Source organism: Sardina pilchardus, chromosome 13 (assembly GCF_963854185.1).
Source record: "Sardina pilchardus chromosome 13, fSarPil1.1, whole genome shotgun sequence".
In the NCBI taxonomy this organism is placed as follows: Eukaryota; Metazoa; Chordata; class Actinopteri; order Clupeiformes; family Clupeidae; genus Sardina; species Sardina pilchardus.
Window position 1 is genome coordinate 26847104 of NC_085006.1, and position 22682 is coordinate 26869785.

The window sequence follows — 22682 nt, forward strand, 5'->3', positions numbered from 1 at the left end:
GGGTTAGGGTTTTTTTTGTTTTCTTCTTTTGTCTGTTTTCTATCTGGACCTGATTGGACTGGTTGGCCTATGCAGATCCACGCCATGTCAGGTTCAGATCTGTCTCCAGGTCAACTGATCTCTGTGTGGTTACACTGGGAGAGTTTGCCCTGGATGTCTGCCATTTGTAAAGCACTGTGCACTATATATTTGTATCTGTGGTTTGGTTTGCCCCAAAGCACTAATGCATTGACTCTGAGCGAGTGTGTTTTTATGAATGATCAAATCATGTTAACACGTTTATACAGCAATCTTTCAGTGCTCAAAGCCATATTTGTTGAGTAATCGGGATATTTCTCCAGGCCAGTGAAGTAATTGAATGGGAGTTAGGGATATTTGTTTTAAAAATGTTGTCTATGTGTGGTATAAATGAAGGATCTATGCAATATGAGCTATATTTACCATTGAGATGAAGAAAGGGCAGTGGGGATCTTGTTCTGTCACTCACACTATGTGTACATACACACTACACACACATACACAGTCTTATGCCTGCCTGCACGCACACACACCACACACACACACACACACACACACACACACACACACACACACACACACACACACACACACACACACACACACACACACACAGGCCAGGTGTCCATATTCCTCCCCACTTGTCTAAAAATGGTATTTTGTAACAGTTGCCCAGGAAATGGGTCATGAAAGTTTACACACAAAACAAATCACCGACCGACTATAATATATCTTAACATATGCCAATAAAATGTTTTCCTCAAAGGATTTCCTCTGTTTCCTATATGTATTACCCTTGGGAAGTGCATGGTGAGTCTCAACATATCAGTAACCATGGCTCATAGGCTAATCACTGAGAAAGACGTTCACCTCTACAGATGTTGCCCTGTCCGTCTGGGATATTGTGAGTAGTGGGCGCGGTGAACGGAGGAGGGAGAGCCAGTTCGGTAACGGCGACTGACAACGTGTTGTAGATAGAAAGTAGGAAGAACAAATCAACAGTGCGCGCGCTTCGAGACGGGCAGCATCACCGGGGATTACGTGAGGGTCGACTCTTGCTCTTTCTTCACTTGCTCCGGTTGTGAGTGAAAGGGGAAAACAAACAGGTTGAAGGCTTAGGCGGATGTGGAGCTCATGTGAGAAATAGAAAATTCAAAAGAACCAAGACTTCACAAAGGGGGCCACATATTGTTCCACGGCGCTGAATTATCAAGTGTCCTCGCCAACTCAACCAACGGAGGTTAAAAAAAGGTAATTTGGCAAGTTTTAAGTATTTTCATTAATCATAGTGTATTTCTGCCCTGTACAGTAACGAAGGCTTCATAAAATATGTTCTTCAAAGAGATTTTTGGAGATGGGTGGTGCGCCCCTGTGAAGATGGATCGTTTTTCTTGCCTTGGGTCATATGAATCTCGGAACACGGATGACGCCTAAAACGTCGACATTTGCTCTCAAACTTACGGCGAATCTACATTTGAATTGACTGATAAGTCTTATGAAAGTTTTTTTTTTGCGTAATTCTTTTTCTAATCTCAAACGAAGTTTTTGTTTCTTTCTGATAAATGGTTGCTCTGCTTGTCCCCAATCAATAATATTCGACTGGGACTAATTGCGCCATAACGCATAAACTCCGTTCCAACTCCACCGTGTACGTTATGGCCAGTGAACATCCCTCGAATATGATGAAAGTGTGAGGGGCGTAGGCTAAATAGTCTGTATTGTTTATGTGTACGAGTAACGAGCTCTGGAGCGGTTGGGAGGGTGTGTCTCCGATGTATTTGGAACTATCCTCATTAAGCAGTGCTCGCGTGATGAGCCACGCAGAACAAAACAAGTGCGCACATTATTGTGCGTCGACTCTGGGAATGAAAGACTATCAAATATATGAATATCACAAATGGCTGAGAAAAAAATGCAACTAGTGGTCGGAATATTTTATGTATCCTGGCTTCTCGACTTTTCATAAGACTTGTGAAGCCATGACAGGGAACCGTACTATCCATGGCGGGTAAAAAGGCAGATTTGTCACCTGCCACAGTCACCGTCATGAGGACAGCCCTGTGCTCGTGCTTGGCAGTAGACGTGCCGAGGCAATCCACAGGTAGTCGACACGGTAGTCAGACGGAGCGCTGCGATTTAAGTAAAGCTGAGTGTAGGCTATGTAGGCGGCTTTAGTATTGTTAAACATATTTGTGAATATTGTCAAACAGACATAGACGCAGGTTAATCCATAACCCGCAACAGGTCCTTGTGTGATGCATTTGAAAAACCTGGATTTTGTTAGCCTATCGTCTGATTTCAACGTCAGAATTAATGATGTTCAGTGGATTCTCTTGCACTAATCAAGGTGCTATTTCCTCTCCATATTCTTATTGCCCTTTTAATTCGACAGTGTGTTTACTCGCGCCCTATATGATGTGCGCTCACGCCGCCGCCGGCATTTTGGTACTAGTAATCACCTGACGGAGACAGTTGCCATAGCGATATCTAGGCACCACGGGAGGGGACACGTCTGCCAGCCCGCGCTCCGCTGAAAGCTTTGTTGTCATGGATACTTACTCTCATTGTACCTACAAGATGCAAGCATGGAGGGCACAGACCCCTCCACACAGCCCCAATTAGCCGTTGAAACCCACATACTCCACTCGTTCATGTTTATGCTGTTGCTGTTCATTCATATATTTACTAAGTGAGCATGAATCACTCCATCAATTAGGCTGCAGGGGTTTGTGCTCCATGTATGTAATGAACAGTGTGATCAGACTCCTGAAAGCCTGATTAATGTTCCTGGAACACACTGAGACCAATTTCCTTTTGAAAATGATTAAACAAATCAGACTAAATGAACTCCGTCCACGTACAGTGGACAGATGAATAAAGACTGTGTGAGCGTTATTCGTCTGAACGCTGTGACGCCTCGTAGCAATATTGACACACTTGGAAGCTTTTCAGTGTGTGTTGACAGATTGTGAGTTTGTGTTAAATAGCCGTTGCTTCTCTGCACTGCGTGCCTCCAGTCCAGTCCACTGATGAATTATGAATGAGCGGCGAAGGTGAGAATCACAGACCAGCTTGTCTGGGAGGAGGATTTTTTTTTTCTCCTCTGTTTTTTTTGGTGCCTTTCTCAATACAGCCTCAGGATGAGGAAGTGTCCTTGAAATTTAGGAGACAGGACAGCTAATGAAAAACAGCCAATAATCCAACATGCACAAGAGCGCTCTCTCTCTCTCTCTCTCTCTCTCTCTCTCTCTCTCACACACACACACACACACACACACACACACACACACACACACACACACACACACACACACACACACAGTTGCATGCAAACAGACAAACACAGGCAGAAACACAGCATATTCCTGTACACACACTCATGCACCATGCACTCACACAAAGACATGCACACACAGACATACACAAACAAATACATGCCCATAAACACACACAAACATCCACAGACACACGCACACACACATTCTGATAGCAAACATTGCCATCTGTCATGGCTGGCAACTCAACTTGACTTATGGCAATCAGGAGGGTGAATTGTTCTCTTCAGGGGTTGATTTGTCACACCAAAATGACTACAAGAGTGAAAGACCGCGATAGAGAGACAGGCTGTCCCACTTCTACCCTTGCAGTAATGTGTGTCAATCCACACACCAAATACAATCCCATGAACATCTGCATGTGTGAAGCCAAGCCCGGCGAGAGCACCTCAGATATCCTCATGAGAGTCTACGAGCAGCTACACAACGGAGGGCTCATCCACGTTTCTATCGTTGTTACAATTTCACATTTGTGATGCATGAAAACCCATCACACGGTGCAATTTGACCAATTATTATTCTGATACCATCCTAGCACCATCCAAGATTTTGGGAGGATAGTATTTTACTAGGGTACAGTGTCAAGAATGTTAGGATGATATCAGAATCTTAAATTGGTCAAACTTCACCCATCAGGGAGATTTGAAACGGAGAAAAATCAAGGATGGTGCACAGTGATTTTTGTTCTATTTCAATTCTCCCTGGTGGGTGAAATTTGACCAATTTAAGATACTGATACCACCCCTAGCAGCATTCTATGTCATGGGTTTTCGTAGATCGCATCACATTAACTTGCAAGTGTTGGAAACATTTCCCAATTGAGAGTCACCAGACTATCAGACTAGATTTTTCCAGGCTATGTTTGTGCTTCCTACAAACACACATGCATACATGACCTTATGCATATTTTCCAATTACTACGAAGTCAATCCAGTGTTGAAGTTAAATTCTGTAAAAATTTTAGTTCTGAATCTAGTCCTGTTGTTATTGCTCAGATTCTAGAAATGCGTAGTTTGCCGATGTCTGAATTACTTATAGTTCCCATTGAGGACCAGTTTGGGCGCTTTTACCTCACTCTTGTGTCTCTGCTGTTCAGTATAAACTTTCACTTTCATACCATGAGCTCGCGCTATCTATCATATTTGATAGCCTTTATGTTGCACACTGTTTGTATGTGCCACATACAGTATTCTCTCTTCCCCCTCAGTGAAGCTAGTGAATGACTTGAGCGAAATCTTTGCACGTGTCTTTGTTTGCGCGTACAGTAGGTGCAGGGGCAGTAAAACTGATTGTGGTCAGGACTGTTGAATAGAATATATACTTTTTTGATCCTGTGAGGGAAATTCGTTTCTCTGCATTTAACCCAATTTAACCGAATTAGTGAACACACAGCACCCACACAGTGAGGTGAATCACACACTAACCCAGAGCAGTGAGCTGCCTGCCCAACCAGCGGCGCTTGGGGAGCACTGAGGGGTTAGGTGCCTTGCTCAAGGGCACTTCAGCCGTGGTGGGTCGGGGGTGGACTGGTCGGGGATCGAACCGGCAACCCTCCGGTTACAAGCCTGAAGCCCTAACCAGTACACCACACCCCAAAAAGGAGAAGATACAGGGCAGAGAAGGTCACACAGCAGGTGGACTCTGAACAAATCTGACCGACCAAATGACATTTTAAAGGGACACTTCACCGATTAGCATTAAGCTTTGTATCTTTAGAAAAACAGTCTGTCTGTTTTCATCATACTGACTTGTGTTCTTCATGATGTCGTTAATGAGCCTGTGTGTTTCAGCGGTCACTAGAAACACTCCCCATTCACAAGGAGAACCTGGTGCTTAACACAAACATATTAATTGGGTCTCTTGAGGGGGTAAACATTTCCTGCTGTATGCACTCTGCACTGAAATCCTTTTAGCGTGGGACAAATGTATTCATATAGACTTTATGCTGTGGTATGTTTATGGACAAGCGTTGTTGTTCTGTGGTTGTCTTGAAATGATGCGCAATAAATGTAAACACAGCTATTATTGTACACAGACAACTTAACCGTTAATTTCCAAAGCGTGTTCGTCATGCAGAAAATGCATCCCACTCTCGCCTGCCTTAATAATTCACTTCACCCAGTCTGCACACAGAGCTTTTAGAAGCGAGGAGAGATAATGACTCCCGCACACTGAGAAAAAAAAATTGTTTGGCTGTTCAAAGCTCCTTCAGATAAACTGGCGAGCGTTTACAGCACCAAGGCCTTTGCCTGCAGTGAAACATGTGAATTTGGCAGACAAGCAAACAACAAAGAGCACCCTGATGATGTCATCCTAGAGGTACAGGTTCAAAATGAATTGTTTAGTCTTGAATTTGTCGTTGGAATTTCTCAAATGTAGTTGTTTTCACATGTTCATCTACCAATAATGTGTTTTGCTACCAGTATACCATTCTTATCCAGGAACACTGTTTGCTATCGCTTTAGTAATCCAATGGATTTGGGCACATAACTTTGAACCTACACGTAGTTACACAGTAATGTTAAAGGAGAAAGTTAGTTCCTACCGCTAAAGCAGCCAGACAGCTACAGCACTTCACTCTGGGGGATTGAACATCATGAGAGCTCACGAACATGTGAGTGATGCGATGTAGCTGCTGGCTGCAGCAACTTGTGTTTTTTAAAAAAATGATTATTATTATTGAGACGACAGAGATTTATGTGACAATTTGCCAGAATTCTCCTTTTAAGACCCCACTACTGATAAAGTATAGAGGAATCTTAGTGACTAGCATGTCCTAATTTACACAGAGGATAATCACAAATAAATATTTCATTTTAATTTATTTCAATGCGAACTCACTGACTGATCTTGATCATCCATATGCATAGAGAGGGTAGGACCACATGGCATTGCAGCAGCCGTTGAATCAGAGTCAGATCAAAATGATTGTTAGAGATGTCAGAGGTGGATTCAGGCTCTTAGGGCCCGATGGCAGCGACAGGTAGCGAGAAGCTACAAGAATACAATAGAATAGAATATATACTTTTTTGATCCCGTGAGGCAAATTCAGTTCTCTGCATTTACCCCAATTTAACCGAATTAGTGAACACACAGCACACAGTGAGGTGAATCACACAACCAAGTGCAGTGAGCTGCCTGCCCAACCAGCGGCGCTCGGGGAGCAGTGAGGGGTTAGGTGCCTTGCTCAAGGGCACTACAGCCGTGGATTGGTCGGGGATTGAACCGGCAACCCTCAGGTTACAAGCCAGTTGTTACACGGCTGCCCCCACAATGCGTCAGTGCGTCAAGGTGGGGATTCTGAAATGGGCGAGACCTCTCTGGTGAAGTGAAATTGAATAAACCAATTTCATGCAACCATCATTAAAGAGCCATCTGATATCTATGTTTTATTGATTAACTTTGTCCAGGTTCTGCCCACTCCTTGTGTCTGACTTCACTCTGGCCATCGTGTGCATGCACTGTTGGCAAAATACGCTGTCAAACGTACTCCCTTAGAAAACTGTAGGAGCTATCTTATGCAGTCACTAAAATGGGACTGGGAAGTGGGAATGGGACAGGAATTAGGGATGGAAATTAGGAATCTGATGTTTTTTTAGAAATGTTGAAATCTGCTGTTTTTCATACAGGAACTTAGTCAGTATCAGAGACATGAAGAAGCAGGTGTGGTTTAGATGATGGGAAAGGAACTGGAGCTTTGTTGAAGTCCATGTGATTTTATCCTCTGAGTGTAGAATTCCTCACACACAAACGAAACAAACACACCATCCCTATCACACAGCGGGAGGATTTCACTCACACTCTGTCCCTCCCTGTCCTCCTCCTCCTCCTCCTCCTCCTCCTCCCCCGTCAGGCAGGTGGAGATGTACATGCATTTTCCCAGGCCATGCCTTGCCAATAACAAGCTGATAAGAGAGGAGACAGAGGGACAGCATTACAGGGACACAAGTGCTGCTGCTGAAGACTATGTAGGCATGATGCCCTGCCAAGACACTGAGCCGAGCCGACCCGACAGAGGGAACACACACACACACACACACACACACACACACACACATATGCATGCATGCACACACAAACACGCATGTACACACACACACACACACACACAGACACACACACATATAGACAGAGCCTGGCATGGTATGTGATGAATAGCTTGGGCACAGTGGAAACCTGTATGGCACACAGCCCCAGGGGAGATGGGGAGGAGGGGGGGGGGGCAGTGCTGGCTGAGTCACTGCCCACCTGTGTCCATGTTCCATGCATGGGTGGGACGTGAGGGCACCTGGTGGGGGGGGGGGGTTGGCGGCTGGCCATCTGCTCTGGTGGTGTTTGTGTTGCTCCTCCAGGGTCTGGCTGGTGGAGGGGCACTCGGTGGGTGGGTGGGGGGCGGGGGGTCAGTTCAGGTTATCCATGATGCTATTTAGCCTCTGCTCTGGCTGACTGCCACGCTGGCTGACCGACTCCCTGACTGCTCTCCAAACTCCATTATGGCAGCGCCAAGGGGATACGATACGACTTCCCAGCAGTGCCCTCTGGCAAGGTAATCAAGCAGAGAGCCTAAAGCACCACACTTCCTGGATTCTCTCTCTCTATCTATCAATCTCTCTCTCTCTCTCTATCATTCTCTCAGCTCTAGTTTCCCAAGTATTCCTACGTTATAGACACATCTCAGGAATTGAGTGGATGTTCATTTATGGTCATTTCACAGTGTTCTCCTTTATCCAGAGTGATAAGTTAACCCTTTCTCTTAGTTGTGGATCTAGAATCTGCTACATTGAACACCTGCGGCCTTGTCTGGATGGGTGATTCTATTCTCCCAGATTAACCCCTGGATAGATACATGATGATAGATAGATGTAGATATAGATTTGGATCAATACAGACATACTGTAGATAGATGTATCAAGATAATAGAGAGAGATAGATAGATAGATATAGATAGACAAATACATATACTGTATATTAATAGTTAAATAGCTCAATAAATAGATAGACAGACAGACAGACAGACAGAGGCAGAAATGGAGCAGTTGTGTGTCGCTAAGCTAGGCAGAAATGGAGCAGTTGTGTGTAGCTAAGCTAGGCAGAAATGGAGCAGTTGTGTGTGGCTAAGCTAGACAGAAATGGAGCAGTTGTGTGTAGCTAAGCTAGGCAGAAATGGAGCAGTTGTGTGTGGCTAAGCTAGACAGAAATGGAGCAGTTGTGTGTCGCTAAGCTAGGCAGAAATGGAGCAGTTGTGTGTGGCTAAGCTAGACAGAAATGGAGCAGTTGTGTGTAGCTAAGCTAGACAGAAATGGAGCAGTTGTGTGTAGCTAAGCTAGACAGAAATGGAGCAGTTGTGTGTAGCTAAGCTAGACAGAAATGGAGCAGTAGTGTGTAGCTAAGCTAGACATAAATGGAGCAGTTGTGTGTAGCTAAGCTAGCTCTGTGGCGGTGACCCTTTGGGAGCTGGTCCTGAAGGATGGCGCTGGAGAGAGAGTGGGAGGGGTCTAGAGAAATGAGGACGACCCAGTTTAGAGTGGTGACAAGGAGGGGGACAGAGACACTGTGTGTGTGTATGTGTGAGAGAGAGCAGGAATTAACATGAACACACATGCTCTCTCCTCTTTTACACACACACGCACGCACACACACACAGTCCTTTAGCGACCTTCCGTCTTATTTCCCCTTTTCCAGTGTACTGTAAGGTTTCCTTGAGAATATTTGTTTGAACTAAGAGTGTATTAATTCCGACTAAGAGTGTGTTTTTCCAACTAAGAGTATTTATTTGAAAACCTCTGAAAATCTCTCACTAATCAGTTCTGCACTAAGCCAGATGTTAACATTCTTGCATTCCTTTTGTCTGTCATATTCCGTGTGTCTGTCAGTCCTTAGTTGTTTTCTTTTGTTCTCTCTCTGTGTGTCTGTGTGTCTCTGTGTGTCTGTGTGTCTCTGTGTGTGTGTGTGTGTGTGTGTGTGTGTGTCAGCATGAACTCATAAGATGTTCTTCCACTTGACTGAATAAACCAACTGTATCAGTTCTGAAGAGAATCACTATGGCAAAATGAAAACAAAATCAAGTTAAAACTGTCATATCTGAAGGCAGAACTGTACTTATAATGGCCGGGTTTCCCAAAATTGTTAAAGAAGCTCTTAAGCGCTAAGAACTTCTTAGGAGCGTTGTAAGAATGTTCTAAGAACGCTCCTAAGAAGTTCTCAGGACTTAAGAGCTTCTTAACGATTTTGGGAAACCCGGACATTATAGTGATAATACTATTTGTGTTTGTTGTAAAGTGTAATATCCGAGTAGTGGCTAGTCAGCTCCAGACATTTTCGATGCCACCACCCTGAATAAAGTGTGTTAGGTCTATAGGTCCAAGTCCTCCTCCACACTGAGCAGGGATGCAGTGGCGACTAAACACAAGTAAACACAGTTTACCCACCTCTGAACACTGAGTTCATCCACCTTTTATTAGAGTTTATCCACCTCTTAAAATATTGCTTATTCACCAATTGCAACTTTCAACATTCAAAAACCACACTGTATTATCCGCATTTACAATATGTACTCTCATCAACACTCTGGGAACCATTAAATACCACTGGTATGGTTATAGACCTCTGAAGTTCGCCTACAAAAAGGATCCAAAGCTGCCATCTTTGCCCATATAAGGAGATCCGGGAGTTAATTGAAGCTAACTGCCTATGGCAAGTTGCATGGTAAGTTAGCTCTGGGGTAGCAAAGATCAAAGTGTGCCGTCTTCACCTACCGAACATCACAGTATCCACTAGACGGCAGTGGACAAAACTGTGTAGTGAAAAACGTCTGAAAAATTTCCAATGTCACCATCCCCGCGAAAGTTTAACAGGTGCGATAATTGAAAATCCCCATGTTATTTTCCCATAGAAAAAAATCTCAAGATACCGAATCTCCTTATTTGGGCAAAGATGGTGGCTTTTTTGTAGGCGAACTTCAGAGGTCTATAGACATTGGACAATGACCTCCACCATCAAACATGTTCTAGATGCTTTAAAAAAAAACATTAAAAAAAAAACCCTGATACCGCAATTCAGAGCTATTCTCTTCTCTCCCAGACTCAGACCCAGGTGCCCTCTCTAGGTGAGCATGTCCTGATCAGTGAGCATCACTGGCACTGCTTCTGTTGGTGGCTTTTCCCTTGACACACGGTTTCACACATTGCTCTCTCGAAAGGCAAAGACATCCATCGTCAGCCCTGTGCATCAATATGGACTAGATTGGGTCATTGCATCACAGTTGCGCAAACAGACCTCCATGTGGTGGGAGCACCACCTGTTGCTGATTAGCTCTCTAGGAAAGACAGAGTTTTTCATTTTTTCATCGCGCTCACAGAATTGAGCGCTATAGTGATTGTGAGAATATTTACTGAACAAGACAACAAAAAAAGTGTATTGGCTTAGAATCACTTGCTATGGCTCGCTGTAAGTTCTATCTGAGGATGCGTCTCCCGATCGATGACTGGTGCTGTAGGGCTGCTGACACATGGTAGCGTCACCTCCCTCCTTAACTCCCTGCCCTGACGGGGTAGGCATTGCCAAGTGTAAGCCTGTGCCACCTGACAGACTCAACAGGATGAGACTGCTGCCATCTGCCAACGCTAGCTGCCCGAGTATATCCAGTCCGTCGTGCAAGATTAGCTCCTACAGCCTTATTGATTAGGCAACCTCAGGGTGCTGCTCTGTATTGATTGGAGTGTTGTGTTTTTGTTTGTGTGTGTGTGTGTGTGTGTGTCTGAGTGTGTCTGTCTGTGTGTGTGTGTGTGTGTGTGTGTGTGTGTGTGTGTGTGTCTGTCTGTCTGTCTGTCTGTCTGTCTGTCTGTCTGTCTGTCTGTCTGTCTGTCTGTCTGTCTGTCTGTCTGTCTGTCTGTCTGTCTGTCTGTCTGTCTGTCTGTCTGTCTGTGTGTGTGTGTGTGTGTGTGTGTGTGTGTGCTGAGGGATCAGAAAGATTTTTGGAGACCTGCAGATTGACAAGTGTTTCCCTGCAGGCACTGACAGGATGAAGTCAAGCCTATTGATTGAGATTGAGTTACTTTTTGCACTTTGCCTGTGGCTTGTTGTCAGACCTATGCCATTGTCATTTATGCTTGGACAACAGGGTGAGAGAGGACGTGTGTGAGGTTGTGTGCTGGTCTGCACATTGTGTGTGGAGGGCCAGTGTCTGCTACATGGTTTTCATTCTGGACACGCAACCTGCCATTTTACTTTTAAAGTTTGTTTAGATAGGGGAAATGACTAAATGCTGTCACACACACACACAGAGAGAGAGAGAGAGAGAGAGAGAGAGAGAGAGAGATAGAGAGAGAGGAGATGCTTAATATTTTTTCAAGGATTATACCAAAAACCTAATCAGTAACCTCAGGCGAACGATCCTTCAGAAGCAGCTGTGACTACTATACATGAAAATAGGCTTAACATATCAAACAAAATCGTGGCATGTTCAGTGGAAATCCATTATCTCATCTCTAAACACATTTAACAGATTCATTTTTGTTTTTTGTCTGTGGAAGACTGCAAATTGGTCCATGACTCAGAACGCCATTATCAGTCCCTTAGTCATTTTCAGTGATTCTAAATCATTCCATTGCAAACAGGGGGGTGGGGGTGTATTCATCTAAACACTAATGGAAGCCATTGTTGAAAGATTTCTGTAGCCTACACCCCTGGTAATGGATATCAGTGTCTCTCTCTCTCTCTCTCTCACTCTCTCTCTCTGTCGATTTCTTTCTCTCTCTCTTGATCTCTCGGGTTGTCCACACTGCAAAAACTGCTTATCTAGTAAAATCTAACCAAGTGTTATAAATCTTATATCAAGATTAAAAAGTAAAGAGACTTTCCTAACTCTCTCTTTTTTAAGAAATTTTATCCTGAAAACAAGCAAATTTGTACACCAGTGCGTTAGGCAAATTTGACTGCCAGTGTTGAAGTGAGTAAATTTGTCTTGATAAGACTCCTTAAAATAAATCAAAGTGTTCTTAAATTAAGTCAAAATGATCTTTTGAGAGAGTACTATTTAAGTCTTTAACTAAGCAAAATACCAAACAGATTATTTGATTTTAGTATAATCTTAATCTTAATATGGTTAGATTTCATTTAAGACTTTTTTTTTTTAGAGTTTAGACTTTTGTGATAACATATCTGCATTTGTAGTTGTCCAGTCAAAGGGTCATTTGCTGTTACTGTAATTAGTCATGCATCCCTTTCTCGTGGGAGGACTGTGGTTGCAATCAGAACCCTGACATACAGTCACATACTTGTCCAGGGAACGGCCATGAGGTCATCATCACACACAAAGATGCCTGTTCTTATGCTGTACTGTACATTCCCCCCCCCCCCCCCAATGATGCTGTACAGGTATTTAAAGGGACACTTCACTGATTAGCAATAAGCTTTGTATCTTTAGAAAACCAGTCAGTCATCCTTGAGATGGGAGAAATACGGATTTCAATGAAACCCATGAATAGGACTGTAAAATGATGATTTTAACCTCATTGAAAGCAGGACGTCCAACATTGAAATCCGTATTTCTCCCATCTCAAGGCAAATTGAGGGAATGATGCACGACCATTCAAAAACATGACTGGTTTTCTAAAGATACAAAGCTTATTGCTAATCGGTGAAGTGTCCCTTTAACAAAAACATGCATTTTGTATCAACATGGTCACTGCATACATAGAAGTAGGCCACGCCTCTACCAGCTCCTGCGCCAGTATCATGTAGTGTAGTGTAGTTATGTGGAGTACAGGGATACAGCCTTCCAAGGACATAACCAGGATACAGGCTTCCAAGGACACTAGGCTACAGCCTTCCAAGAACACTACCAGCAAAGATCCTTAAGTACCCTTAAATACGCTTTTTCATCCGTCTCTGCTACCAGCCAGCAGCCTTCCAAGGACACTCCCAGGCTACAGCCCTCCAAGAACACTACAAAGCTACAGCCTTCCAAGGGCTCTACCAGGCTACAGCCTTGCAATGACACTACCAGGCTGTGCCTTTCCCTTGGTGGTCGTGCAGCTCACTGCAGATAGAGGCTTTTCAGGTCAAATAAAAGTCATCCTATGAATCTAAGGTCAGGCCCACTGATAGTGTCCAAATACTGCATCATACTGTATCATTCATATGCTGGAACAGTAAGGTACAGGTGTATATGCACAGAAAGAGTTTGTGTATGTGTTTGTTTGTGTTTGTATGTTATATATTTTTCTGATTGAAGTGGCGCGCATGTAGCCCACTGACACTGATCTCTTTCTCTCTCTCTCTCTCATTCTTTTTCTCTCTCTTTCTGCAGTTGCCATGGAAACTGTTCTGCTCTTCCTCTTTTCGTTCCTGGTCTCTGTTGCTGGTAAGTCACCCCCCCCCCCAACACGCGCACACACACAGACACACACACACACACACACACACACAAACTCAAACAAACACATATTACACAGACTCTCTCTCTCTCTCTGTCTACCTCTCTGTCACATGCTGACACATATACACAAACTCAAACTCTCACAAGCACGCACACATACACACACACACACACACATTAAACAACAACAAAAAAGCATACCACACTCAAACACTGTCTCTCCCGCTCTTGCTTGCTCTCTCTCTCTCTCTCTCACACACACACACACACACACACATTAAACAACAACAAAAAAGCATACCACACTCAAACACTGTCTCTCCCGCTCTTGCTTGCTCTCTCTCTCTCTCTCTCACACACACACACACACACACCACACACCACACACACACACACACACACACACACACACCACACACACACACACACACACACACACACACACACACACACACACACACACACACACACACACACACACACACACACACACACACACACACACACACACACACACACACACACACACACACACACACACAGGCCCCCCATGGTCCCTGTTGGGACCGTGTTGAGACAGGCAGTGAAGGGGAGAGGCTCGGTGGAAGCCTCAAGCCTTCAGAAGAGCCGTGGAGAGGAGAGGAGAGGAGAGGAGAGTGCTTTTGATTTGAGACACACCGGCCCGTGTGTATCACATACTGTGAATATAAATCCTGTGTGCATGAATGGTCTGGGTATGGAACTGGGCCCCAGTGAGCAGACCACAGCTTTAGCCAAGTAGATATGCACGAAGACAGACAGACAGACAGACAGAATGCAAGACAGACTTATTTGAAGTCAGAGATATGTTCCATATGTGCTTGGAGTGTCAATTTGAGCATGTTTCCAAAAAACAAGCAGAAGGCAAAGGCCTGTGGAAACCGAAATAAGACAAACAAACAAACAAAAAAAAAAACACCTTGCAGGTGTCTACTGACCTTTAACATTTTCAGTTTCAAACTCACTTTCTCTTTCATTGACATTCTCTGCACATGTTCCCCGCACTGTTTGCGTTGGTGTTTATTTTCCCTCCACACGGTTTCTCTCTCTCTCTCGTCTGTTAGCCTGAGTGTTGGTTGTGAGTCATAACCCTTTCCTAATCTCAGTCTCATCTTCCATCTCATTATTCCTCTCTTGTTCCAACACCTGTGTTTGTCCATCATCTGTCTCTCTCCTCTGAAACCCCCTTCTTCTCTCTCTTTCTCTCTCCATCTCTCATCCAAAAGTCCTGTTCTGTCCATCATCTTGATTTTCTCTTCTTCTCCTCTTTTCTCAAACACCATTTTTTTGTAGCCATGCCTTTCCTTTACTCTCATCTTCTCTTTCTCTCTCCTTCTCTCTATCCTACTCTCCCTTCTGCATGAACGGTTGGCAGAGTCTTATCAAGTATGAGAGTAGGAGTTGCTGTGGGAATTGCTGTCTCTCAGCCTCCCATCACTCTCTCTCTCTCTCTCGGCTGGGTTAAGTACACAGACCAGACTCAAGCTGTCTGAGGAGACTGTTTGTGCTCATAAAGGGTGAGCCTCTGTGGTCTGTATTATGAGCTTCTGTACTTGACTGAGTGGAGGGAAATTGGGATGTAAAGAGACGTTTATGTGCACACAGGAGGTCTCATGCAGGTCAGAGTTCAGATAGGTGATTATCGGTCCAAAGTCATAAAAGAGGGTAATTTGACAGGTGTCAGGTGTTGACCGAGAGCATTGAGGGTACTACAGGTGTGGGTGAGATTCATATGATTTTGGATTGGTTCTTTTTTTGTGTTTAAAGGTTGCATCAGCGATTGCGGGTGATGTCACGTCAGTTGACAGAGCTAGCTCGCCCCTCCCTTCCCTGTTTCGTGCATGATGGAAAAAAACGCCGTCCTTCACGTGCGGCCGTGCACGATTGCAAAACCCCACCCACACCCTCCACACCCTGTCGGTGATTGGTTGGAAGTTGGAACCCTATTGATTTTGGTTGGAGTGGTTGATAGCACCAATTTGTTTTTGTGTACAGATCTCGGAACCTACTACGCTGCCACGTTTTTTTTGACAGCCTGTTTATGGGGTGGGCACTGCAGCAAGCGGATCACGAGGAAAGATTAGATGAATGTGATCATTTATGTTTGGGCCTGCAACCACTGATACAACCTTTAATATTAGTCCTTCTCTCTCCCAAGTTCAAGTGAGCTTTATTAGCATGACAAATATGTTTGCATTGCTAATGCAGAACGTCTATACATTTACACATAGAATGCCTTGAATACAGCACAAGGCAAATAGACATGCATCCAAAATGAAGAAAAAACTATTGTGTGTGTGTCTAACTATATCACCTTGCCTTTCTCCTGTTTTCCCTCATTCTGTCTGTCTCTCTCTCAGGCGCTGAAGCTCTGTCTGACCCCAGTGTTCAGGGTAAGTGCCTTCTCTTTGAGCCTTAATCTCCTTCATGAACTGCCTCCCTCTGAATATATTGCACACACATCCCAGATGGCAGCAGGGATGGTAGGATTTGATTTTTTGTCTTGGAAGTCAATAAAAAACAGCTCTACTCAGACAAGATCGATAGGATACATGTAAATGAACCCACCAGAGATACAGCATTGATTTATTCATTTGTTGCTTAAACTAACAGTGTTTACCATTTACTGAAGTCCATAACCTATTCACCTGATTGCCCTACATGTATTCCATTCAGATGGCAAGGAGAAAAAAATGGATCCATTTGATTATGGTGAGATATCTTCAAATGCCATTTTCAACAGTGCTGATACTGTTTACTCATAGCACCTGGCATTTTAAATCAGTATACAAAGTATAAGATACAATATGACATTGATAAGATGATTTTATATATACTATATTTATATAAGTATTGGGTCACCTGCCTTGACTCGCATATGAGTGAGTCATCCCAAGTGACATCCCATTCTTAATCCATAGGGTGTAATATGACTTCGGTCCACTCTTTGCACCTACAGTATAACAACTTCAACTCTTCTGGGAAAGCTTTCCACAAGGTTTAGGAGTGTTCATTGGAGCGATCGGTCTTCCAAAAGCACATTTGTGAGGTTACACACTTGTGGAGCGCCTTACCAGAAGAATTAAAGCTGTTATAGCTGCAAAGGGTGACCGACATCTTATTAAACCCTATGGATTAAGAATGGGATGTCATTTAAGTTAAAATGCAAGTCAAGGCAAGTAACCCAATACTTTTGTCAATATAGTGTATATATACAGTATCAATTGTATGTGTGTGTGTGTGTGTGTGTGTGTGTCTGTGTTTTTATTTCTTGTTAATTTGTTGGACTTGTCTCCTGGAATGTTGTAACAACTAAATTTATAGGATTAAATAAAGTCTTAATATCATCACGTCTAACATGATGTACAGTACACTGTTTCTACTCCAATGGTGTGTGTGTGTGTGTGTGTGTGTAGACCATGAGAGCGTGAGGATTGACATGATGTACATTGTTTCTACTCCAATGGTGTGTGTGTGTGTGTAGACCATGAGAGCCAGAGGATTGGCATGATGTACATTGTTTCTCCTCCAATGCTGTGTGTGTGTGTAGACTATGAGAGCCTGAGGATTGACATGATGTACATTGTTTCTACTCCAATGGTGTGTGTGTGTGTGTGTGTGTGTGTAGACTATGAGAGCGTGATGATTGACACAATGTACATTGTTTCTACTCCAATGCTGTGTGTGTGTGTGTGTGTGTGTGTGTGTAGACTATGAGAGCCTGAGGATTGGCGGTCTGGCGTTTGCTGTGGTGCTCTTTCTCTTGGGGGTTCTTCTTATTCTGAGTAAGATACAATTCATTCATCCACTCTGTGACCCTATGACCTTAACACACTGCAGTGCATATAGAATTAAGCATATAGAATGTGTGTGTTTGTGGTTGACCCTGGCGCCCCTCCTCATCTCTCTCTCTGTGTGTTCGTGTCTCAGGTCGGAGGTGTAACTGCAGCATCAACCAGAAGACCAGGTAGTTATACACTTCTCCTATACACTCCTTGTCACATACACATCTCTCACTCCACAGACACACACACACACACACAGACACAGACACACACACACACCTCCTCTAATGCAGACTGCTTGTCTCCTATGCGTTTCAGGGCACCTGGAGATGAGGAGGCACAGGCTGAGAACCTCATCACTTCCAAAGGTAAGACCTCCAACCAACCCCCTCCTGCATAATCTACCCCTAATCTACCACAACCAACCCCCTCCTGCATCCTAATCTACCTCAAACCTGTCTGCTGGAAACTTAGTTGGCCTGAAGCTCCTTGTCTGTTTCCACCCACAGCCAAAGAGGCTCCGAAAGCTGAAAACTGAAGCTCTGCGGGTGAGGCTGAGCTCTTCATCATCACAGCACCTTACGGCACCATATGAGACTCATCACTGATATCTGATTAATTACTGTACATGTAGCGGTTTATGTACAGATATTGTTTTGGTAAAATGACACATGTTCTCTGTTAGAGGGTTGCTTTAATCTAAGCCATAATTCACTGGAATCCATTTTCACACACATTTCATGGATATAATGACATTAGCTTGAATGACTTTTGCACACTGCCTCCAGACACACACATACATTATACATTCAATATACACATATTCACATAATTCACTGAAACGCATCCAACACAGGCGCACCTAGCGCACACACACACACACACACACACACACACACACAGAAAGCGAGAGCGATAGTCATAGGGATCATCACCATGTGGAATTGATCTTGTGCCTTTTCAGTAATTGCCTTGACTGGGTCTGGCATGAAATAGGGTGAGCTCATTATCAGATTACATTACCCCAGCACACAGTCTGCAACAGCCGCCGATCAACAGATAGGCAGGGGCATGATGATGGCAATCAGATGGCATCGAAAGCGTACTGCTAGACAGAGGGAACACACACACACACACACACACACACACACACACACACACACACACACACACACACACACACACACACACACACACACACACACACACACACACACACACACACACACACACACACACACACACACACACACACACACACACACACACACACACAGCGTGCTACCAGACGGAGTAGGCAGACCCTTCTCTTATGTTCAGCCATTATTCTCTGTTCCAAATCAGAATGTTAGGAAATGCTAGTTCTACATGGTCTTTGTGCAGTAGGAGAGAAGTCTGCATGTGATTACTGTGTGGGTTATTTAGAGAGACGGGTGCGCACATCCACAATTTTTTCTTAAACAGGTGCCAGACAAAAAACGCGTCAAAGTAAAAGTGATGGTCTGCACACTGCAATGGCTCCAAAAATAGTTCTTTATTATTTAAAAAGGCAACGTTTTGATCAACAGATCTTCGTCAGGCTTTTTTGTTGATCGAAACGTTGCCTTTTTAAATAATAAAGAACTATTTTTAGAGCCATTGCAGTGTGCAGACCATCACTTTTACTGTGTGGGTTAGCCATAGCACCCACGTCTGATAACAGGCCTTCCATTTCTGCCCAACCCCTTCAGTCCCGTTGTCTGCCGGACCTGCTAGCCACAGAATCACCGAAGACGATGACAACGCCTCTGAAAATTGAACATAGTCCTTCACAGAAGAACAAGAATGGGTGTAACTCAGTGGGGGGTTGTGTTGGGGCTTGGGGGGTGGGGGGTGGGTCCTGGTTGGAAAGGTCAGGAAGTGGGGTCTGTAAAATGCTTTGAGACAATATTTATGGCAGTACATAAAAATGAATCAAATTGAATTGAATCATATTGAATTGAATTTGGAGCGTGTTGCTCTAAGAGGGCAGTTGACTCTGAAACAGATCTTCACCAGCTGTGAACCGGATCCGTTTCCGACATCAGCTGCTCCCCGGGGAAGGTTTTGTACATAACTGTAAAACTTTTAGAGTTTCTGCCCATTAATCTAGTGCCTGTGGCCGTCTTTCTTCTTCTTCCCGTCCGTGCCCTGTTAGCGCAATGTCTGTCTCCACTACGCCGTCTTAGTTAGTGTCATTTTACCAGGTCTGCCTTCCACACCTTGTACTTCCCAAAACTCCCCAATCCTGTCCTGGTCACATACTGCCCCCTGGAGGTCAGTGGTGTCTCTCCTGCCTCTCCTGTTTTAGCCTTTAGTTGTGAAGAGACTCGTCTTCTATTAGAGCTGTTGCTGTTCCAAGACAAAGTAGTTGGCCTGACGATTTGTGTTCCTTGTTTTCATCTTGTAGATTAGATATCAAATATAACACTCACATGTACGTAGGTATATATTACATCTCTTATCTTAAACAGATACGCAGGTATATTATATTTAAGTTGTGTGAGTGTGGGTGCTTTAGCTGTGAGTGTGGGTGCTTTAGCTGTGAGTGTGAGTGTGAGAGTGTGTGTGTGAGTGTGTGTGTGTGTGTGTGTGTGTGTGTGTGTGTGTGTGTGTGTGTGTGAGTGTGAGAGTGAGCTAGTGAAGTAGTGTATGTACCTTAAACAGGACAATCTAACGACCATCATTTCCAGACCAAGCACAAAAAGAGCATGTGACCACTAGCAACACTGTAACGTTATGAGGGGCGGTCGCATGCCAGGCCTTCCATTTCAGCTTGATCACTGCCCAGCGGTGACCTCTGACCCGTCAGCCCCGTCCGACATGGGTAACCGGCCAAACCTGGCACCGCCCGGGACCAAGTACCCCCCCCCCCACGCCCCCCCCCCCAACCAGCTGTGTCTACTGCCTCCCAGCCTGAGAGAACTGGTCCAGAACCTACAGTAAGAATCCTGAAAACAAGAACCACCAACATTCAACGAGAACCACTGAGCAGTGAGCACCCTGCCCAGACAAGATAGAGATGAACAAGGCACTAATCAATGGGTGGAGAGAGAGACCACTAGTCTGGTTTTCACCACACTAAGCTCAATCTTTTAAGATCTTTGAACATTATAGTCTGGCGAGGCTGCGCTTTGTTTCTACTGCACTTCGCGTCGCTTCATAGATATATATATTGACTAGATGTCGCCTTCAGCTTCTAAGCATACGTCAACACCGGCGCCATCTTGGAGCGGGGATTCTGAAGCTCTAAACTAGTTCACCCGTGTTGTCCAGTGTTACATATTTAGCTACTTTTGGGCATCCCGAGTGATTAAACTCTTATCTATTGACTAGCGACAAATTCGGCGACTTCTCACAATGATGTCAAACTCCGTTTCTCAGTTGAAACGTCAGAAAATCACCGTTATAGTGGCTTTTCCATTTGTGAATTAGTACTACATCATTCGCCAAACGCATCGCCACATGATTATAAAAGTAATGATTGGCCTATGTAGTATCAGACCGTGTTAAAGCACAGACGTAAATGTTCAAACAACTTACCATCTAACAGCAGCAACTTCTGGTGAGATTACAACCTGAGTCAACGAGACAAGCAGCAGCCTCAACCAGAGCCCGTATCAAACCTGGTTGAGTTCACTCAGAGTTCGTCTAGCGGCGGTCGTGAGCTAGCATGGTGAGCTAGCGCAGCATGAATGGGAGTGAATGGGGCTAGACGGGTAAGTTTATCTTCGTCATTTTAGAAAGCTTAGTTTTTCTCTGGACTCGACGTAAATACACGTTTGTCAGTTGAAACAAACCAAAACACTACGAAATCGCTTGAGATTTTGACGATTTATGGTGATTTAATGTTCGATAGATCTTTGCCTGTATTGACGCCAATGCATTTAAGTGGAGTAGAACCCCGCTGTACGATGGCGTCTCTATTGACGCATTCCTTCCTATGAACTGCAGCAGTCAAGGCGACATCTAGTCAATATATATATCTATGGCGTCGCTTAAGTTTCGTTATCGTCACGTCACCGGCCAATAGCATACCAGGACTAGAGTATGGCCGTGAACAGAGGAAAAAGATCTGCTGGTGTTCAGCCTGAGCTTCCGGGCGAAATTCAAATTCCCCGGAAGTTCAGGCAGGGTTCACCCAGCCTAAGAGACCACAGCAAAGCCACTAGATCAGCGCCTGGTTTGGTCCGGTGTCCAATGCTACCGGGGGGGAAAGGGCGGGGGGGGAGGGGGGGGGGTCTTAGGCGTATCGCGTTTGCTACACCACTATAGTGCCGATAAACCTGCTCGTCTTTTTTTCCTTTAATCTTATTTGCATGTAGCCAAAGCTGTCACCAAACCACAAAGACAAAAAAAGCAGCTGAATACCATTTCCATTATGACACGTAGAGATATAACCACTGCTGCAATATCTATTGGGATCTTCCAGCGCGGTTGTATCTGTGGGTAACGGTAAAACAGGTCAGATTCACCTATTGATGCATCGCAGCGTGTGTGTGTATCCGTTTGATTGTTTGTTTGTTTGTTTGTGTCTGTGTGCTTTCACACTTTACATACTGAATACACAAGAGCTGTAGGTATATTGTCAATGAACTTGTAACGTGGGAAATATCATAATCGTTTATTGCGGCGTCAGTTACGACTTGTGTCACGTCAAATATCCAGTCTTGTTAAGTACGTATGAGTAGTTCTTTAAAAAACAAAATAATTAACAAATTTCAATTTTGAAAAGGCAATGTTTTCCATTTTCTCTGTGCAGATGTACTGTATAGCAGCCTTTTGTGCTTTTGAAGAACAAATAAAGAGTAAGTCTAACAAACAAAAACAAATCTTGTGTTTACCGGTTTCGTTTGAGACGTGTCTACTGTGTTTACTTAAGCTGAATTTATGTATTGCTTATTTGAAGAATCCATTTAATTTCAGTCATCAATGAAATTGCAACAAAGTGTCTGACTGAAGCCTCTTAAGCACAACACAACTTGATATTAAGCAGCATGTAAGCAGTCATGCCAACACAAACCACCAGCCTATTAATTAAGCCCTTCACTAAACTTCTATCAGAGTTCCTAATTTCACAGGACTTTCCAAGGACTGCTAATGATATTT

The 22682-nt window shown here is 44.1% G+C and overlaps 2 protein-coding genes across 2 annotated transcripts in view; both read left to right on the forward strand.

Annotated features, from left to right (window-relative positions):
- The window catches only part of tmprss13a (transmembrane serine protease 13a), a 22402-nt gene extending 21619 nt beyond the window's left edge, over positions 1 to 783 (forward strand). Inside the window, exon 13 of the mRNA XM_062552863.1 lies at positions 1 to 783. This exon is cut by the window's left edge and continues 1005 nt beyond it. The gene's annotated coding sequence lies outside the window, so the exon portion shown is untranslated.
- Positions 784 to 1012: 229 nt separating this feature from the next.
- On the forward strand, positions 1013 to 19391 carry fxyd6 (FXYD domain containing ion transport regulator 6). The gene is made up of 9 exons (XM_062552247.1): positions 1013 to 1269; positions 13663 to 13716; positions 16131 to 16163; positions 16447 to 16482; positions 17481 to 17555; positions 17701 to 17737; positions 17874 to 17923; positions 18065 to 18103; positions 19286 to 19391. The coding sequence occupies exons 2-8, from the start codon at positions 13668 to 13670 to the stop codon at positions 18091 to 18093; spliced, it is 309 nt and encodes a 102-aa protein (XP_062408231.1). The 5' UTR covers positions 1013 to 1269; positions 13663 to 13667; the 3' UTR covers positions 18094 to 18103; positions 19286 to 19391.
- The last annotated feature ends 3291 nt before the right edge of the window (positions 19392 to 22682 follow it).